The sequence below is a fragment of the Halichoerus grypus genome, chromosome 3 (genome assembly GCF_964656455.1).
Source record: "Halichoerus grypus chromosome 3, mHalGry1.hap1.1, whole genome shotgun sequence".
Taxonomy (NCBI): Eukaryota; Metazoa; Chordata; class Mammalia; order Carnivora; family Phocidae; genus Halichoerus; species Halichoerus grypus.
Genome location: NC_135714.1, coordinates 141730439 through 141736081, shown reverse-complemented (window position 1 = coordinate 141736081; position 5643 = coordinate 141730439). Strand labels below are relative to the sequence as shown.

At 42.7% G+C, this 5643-nt stretch overlaps 1 protein-coding gene across 1 annotated transcript; it reads right to left on the bottom strand.

The window, feature by feature from the left end:
- Window positions 1–582: 582 nt before the first annotated feature.
- LOC144381306 (putative tripartite motif-containing protein 61) lies at window positions 583–5643 on the bottom strand. Its single transcript, XM_078068247.1, has 4 exons — window positions 5549–5643; window positions 3917–4058; window positions 3582–3675; window positions 583–794 (listed from the first exon to the last, which is right to left on the bottom strand). Exons 1-4 carry the CDS (start codon window positions 5641–5643, stop codon window positions 583–585), a joined length of 543 nt encoding a protein of 180 aa, XP_077924373.1.

Genomic DNA, 5643 nt, shown 5'->3' with positions numbered 1-5643 from the left:
GTCAAATAAATAAATAAAATCTTAAAAAAAAAAAAAAAAAAAAAAGTAAATGTTCGGGGATTACGAGCACGACTTGGTTTCATCATTTGAAATGTTGCAGTTTTCCTGTCTCCTGAGATAAGAAGAGTGTGGTGAGCAGTTTCGGGATCTAGGGTCAAATCTACCTGAAATGTGCTGATCGTTTTCTGCAGGCCAAAACACTGTGGGGGGAGACTGCATACCTCCTTCTTTAATTTATGAAAAGGCTGCTGGGGGTTGTAGGTGTTAATACGTGTTGTGGACACTTTCAATACGTGTCAGCAAATCTAGGTCTGTCTGCAAACACTTCTTAGTTATTTCACTAAGCAGACTCCTTAGTGTGGAGTAGTGGTCTGACATCTGGTTTTTGCTTTCAATTATTTTTTCTTGAACATGATTCTCTTCAATTAGTAACCTGATATGGACTGCACCCTGCTCCTTTCCCAAGAATCGCTTAAATTGTTCAAAATCAGAGTGCAGTTTATGTTTTTGATTTTCCACCCTCCGTCTCAACTCAAATAAATTTGAGACTTGCATTTTTAACCCCTTTTCAGCGTCTTCAACCTACTTCTGCAGGGGCTTGGTGTAGCTTTGGAGCTGCTTCCCGTGGCCGGCTGCAGCTTGCTCCACGGGCGTCAGGGGGTGGCCCCGGTGGCCGCAGGACACCTTGCACTGCGGACACAGCAGCTCCAGGTCCTTCTCACGGACCAGGGCCAGAGCCTGACTGTGCCGCTCACACAGGGCTTCCTCCTCCCGCAGGCTCCTCCTTGCTCCTCCTGGCGGGAAGCCGCTCGACAAGATCAGTCATGTGACCTAACTGCATGTCCCTCTTTTTTTTTTTTTTAAAGATTTTATTTATTTATTTATTTGAGAGAGCAAGAATGAAAGAGAGAGAGCGCACATGAGAGCGGGGAGGGTCAGAGGGAGAAGCAGACTCCCTGCTGAGCAGGGAGCTGGATGAGGGAGGGACTCGATCCTGGGACTCCAGGATCATGACCTGAGCCGAAGGCAGTCGCTTAACCAACTGAGCCACCCAGGCGCCCTAAACAAAATCTTAAAAAAAAAAAAAAAAGGCAAGCTGAGGACAAAGAAGAAGCTGACATCCCCCCTCCCCCACCCCGCCAGATGGGATATATGTGATATTCTTCAGGCACTCTGCAAGAACAAAGCATTTCTATCAATAACCTAGCTTCCAGAAGGAAATGTAGATAAAATTAAAAGTCCTTATAACCTGCAGCTCATTGACAGGTACTTGCAGCGGGCAGAGTGTAATGTTCCTCCAGGAAGCTCCCAACTATCTTCATGTTAATGCCTTGCTAGAGGGAAAAACATCTTTAACTTGACAATGGCAAGGCCTCCGGTATCCTGCAAGTCTTCTTTAACATATGAAAATCCTTTTGAAAGCTCCCTTTTCCTTACCTCCCCCAACCCCATAGTATATAATCAGCCACTCCTCAGAACCCCGGGGCAGCAGCTCTTTCTGCCCATGGGTCCTGTCCCTGTGCTTTCATAAGCCACCATTCTGCTCCCAAGATGTCTCAAGAATTCCTTCTTTGTCATTGACTCTGGACCTCACCCCACTGAACCTCACCTATATTCCAAAACCCCATCAATTTATATTAAGTAAACTTACTGTGGTAATCAGTTCGCAATATACGTAAGTCAAGTCATTATGCTGACCTTGAACTTATACAGACTGTAAGTCAATTACATCTCAAAAGCTGGGGGCACCTGGGTGGCTCAGTTGTTACACATCTGCCTTTGGCTCAGGTCATGGTCCCGGGGTCTTGGGATCGAGCTCCACATCGGGCTCACTGCTCACAGGAAGCCTGCTTCTCCCTTTCCCACTCCCCCTGCTTGTGTTCCCTCTCTCGCTGTGTCTCTGTCAAAAAAAAAAAAAAAAACAACTTAAAAAAAACCCTCAAAAACATGATTAATATAATGACTACTAGACAAATTAACTACATTTTAATAAAATGAGTTCTCAAAAAAAATAAAATGAATTCTCATAACCTTTTTGCCCTATGCTTACCTAAAATAACAGAGTTAATGAATAGCAAAACAATACACACATCTAATTCCATAATTTAAGACGTGATTAAAATGTTGCAGGTGTAATACAATGTATGCAATACAGTCTGGCCATTTTGTGAGTTAATCACTGGATACACATGTATGAAATATGAGACAAGCAGACTAAATACTAAAATGTATGCCATTTATTTTTATTTTTTAAAAGAATTTATTTTTAAAAAAATACTTATTTTAGAGAGAGAAAGAGAGAGAACAGGAGTGGGGGAGGGGCATAGGGAGAGGGAGAAGTAGACTCCCCGCTGAGCAGGGAGCCCCACGCGGGGCTGGATCCCAGGACCCCGGGATCATGACCTGAGCCGAAGGCAGTTGCTTAACTGACTGAGCCACCCAGGCGCCCCCAAAATATGCCATTTTAAAAAAGAGTACATTTCAGAAGAAAAACAGCATTGTAATTTTTCTTTTAGTTGAATTTTATAAATTTTGCTACGGTGTAAGCCTGACACCTATGAGTTGGTTGGGAAGATTAGTCACCCAACTCTGGGTGTCCTAAATGTCCTAGTTATTAAGCTTAGCTACCCAGTTCTGTCTTGCTTAATTGGGAAAAGAGAATTTTGTCAGCCCTTTTTGGAGGATCCCAGCCAGCACTACCATACTACTGATTCAATTTCCACTCCGTGAACTACACCTTCCTCATCTCTTTCTGGAAGTCTTCTATAAAAGGTGAGTTTTTAAATAATGGTCCAAACGCTTCCAAATATTCAGTTCCTCCTGATTCCCATTTCTGCAACAACACAGAAAGCTGAAGACTTCTGTCTAAATAGATCTCTTTCATTGTCAAACATGGACTTTCAAGACACTTATGAAACTGGTGAATTTACAGGATGCATGTAGATATACAGTATTAGGTAAAATCATAAAACACATTTATTGGTGTCGATAAAACAGGAATGGTAAATAGAACATGCTCAATTTGAAGTCTTTACTTTTGGAAGTGCAAAACTGCAGGACATCTGTGTGGCTCAGTGGGTTAAGCATCTGCCTTTGGCTCAGGTCATGATCCCAGGCTCCTGGGATCAAGCCCCACATCAGTCCACTTGCTCAGCCGGGACCCTGCTTCTCCCTCTGCCTGCCACTCCCCCTGCTTGTGCTCTCGCTCTCTCTCTGGCAAATAAATAAATAAAATCTTAAAACAAACAAACAAACAAACACAGAAGACAAACCATAAGAGACTCTTAATCTCAGGAGACAAACTGAGGGTTGCTGGAGTGGTGGGGGGTGGGAGGGATGGGGTGGCTGGGTGATAGACACTGGGGAGGGTATGTGCCATGGTGAGCGCTGTGAATTGTGTAAGACTGATGAATCACAGACCTGTAGCCCTGAAACAAATAATACAGTATATGTTAATTTAAAAAATAAAAATAAAAATGCTACTAATTTTTGTGTGTAAAAAAAAAACCTACAGAAACTTAACAGAGATTATACATTATCTTAAGGACATTTCATATTATAGAAAGAAAATATAACAATACCCAGGGTTCCAAGGAATTCACTACTCATCTGTGATTTTACAGGTAGTAAGAGAGTTTGAGGTAGGTCCAACATAGAAGTAAGGCCAAAGTGTTTCTGTGAAAGTACCAGTGAAGATGTAATTATAAGATCTATTACTCATACTATAAAATGAAATCTTTCCCAACTCATAATTCAGAAAATGCCAGTTCATACGCTTTGGACTGCACTCCATGACCCACTTGAATGCTGAGCTTGCCAGCAGTAACCCTTTGGTTGGTGGGGTAAAAGCATTTCTGGGGCAAGAGTCTGCACAAGCCTATGGAAAATCCACCAGTGCCTCTTTCTATCTGCTTACCTGCATCAATCCCTTCAAATTCAGGACAGTGGGGTAAAAAGTTTTAAATGTCTTGCGATTGTAGGGCAAGTTTGTATCTTTCCATATTTTATACTTGTTTTGTCTTCGGATGGAATAAGTTTGGGGTGGGCAGTTTTCGGATCTAGAGTTAAATCCATCTTAATGTGCTGATAATTTTTTGCAGGACAAAAATCTCTTTCTTTAATTGATATAAAAAGACTCCTGGGGCTTTTTAGGTTTTTATGTCAGTTATGCATATATTCAATACTTATCAGTAAATCCAAGTCTGCCTGGACACACTTCTTTGCTATTTCACATAGCATTTTTTTTTTTTTTTAGGATAGAAATATGATCTGAAATATGGCCTTTGTTTTCAAGTAGTTTTTGTTCAACATCCTTCTTTTCCATCAAAAATAAATTTTATAAAAGGATATCCTGTTCCTCTCCCAGTAAATGCTGAAGTTCTCCACATTCAGAGTGCAATTCCCCCCTCTGCTTTTCCACCTTCCACCTTAATTCAAGTGATTTTGAGACTTGGATTTCGAACCCCCTCTCAGCATTTTCCACCTGCTTCTTTGGAGGCTTAATGTAGCCTCTGAACGGCCTCTCCTGACCAGCTGCAGCTTGCTCAATGGGCCTCCGGGGGTGATCCTAGAGGTCAGAGGAGACCCTGCCCTTGGGGACACAATAGCTCCTGACCCTTCTCACAGAACAGGGCCAAAATCTGTGCTTCTCACACAGGGGTTTTGTTATTGGAAACTGGGTTTACCTCTTGGTGAGTGTTGAGCCCAAAGACACAAACAAGCCAAAGAATAGGAAAAGAACAGGTTTTCCTTGCAACAAGTAAAAGAGAACACCAGGGACGTTTCCCAAAGCAGTGTCTCCCCCAACAACAAGATTAGGGAAGTTTTAAGCTAGGGGTGCATGCGTATTCATGAAGGGGCTTGGCCAAGGAGAGTTCAGTATAGAATTGGGGCAAAAGTCAGCCTAAATTCACAGAGGCCAGGTCCTCGTGGATCGAAGTCACAAGGGCCAGCAAGGGTCAGCGTCATCAAGTCTCTGCTCCACTTAGTCTGGTATTTGAGTGTTCAAAGGGGTTTAAAGCTTGCAAAAATGACTCAAGAAAGTGTGTTAGGTAAATCTTTACTTTTGAAACTGCCCTGGAAATTTTACCATGGCTCTATTTGTCCGATATGGTTAGGCTATTTCCTGGCCTGGTAGAGACTATTCGTTTTTGCATTTTCTTTGTTCCCTTCAAATCCTTAACTACTGAGGTTTTTGCATTTCTTTGTAATTCCAACCCATCCTAGGAAGTTCTGCGAGAAGGATGCTAGAGCCATTCAGGTGTAGATAATAAAATGGCTGGGGGCCTTAAAGGTCTTTTCTTATGTCACAAAAGCTATGTCTCCTCTTTCTTTGTCCAGGGACCCTAACTTTCTGCTTACAGTTTCTCTTCCTGTCATTTCCCCTGTTCCTCGTGGTGGGAAGTTGCTTACAATATCATTCATGAGACAAAACTGGGTGTTCCTCTTTAAGTCCCTGTCAGGGCAGTGGTGGAGGCAGCTGGAACAGGGGAAAATGTCTTCTAGATCTTTCCAGCACTGGGAAAAGCAGGAGCCATAGAAATTGTACCTGCAGCAGAGGGTCATTGGGTCTCTCGGGTAATCCAGGCAGATGGGGCAGTGGGTCTCAGCTTGGAGCTGGGCCATATTGGCTTTATAAGCCAT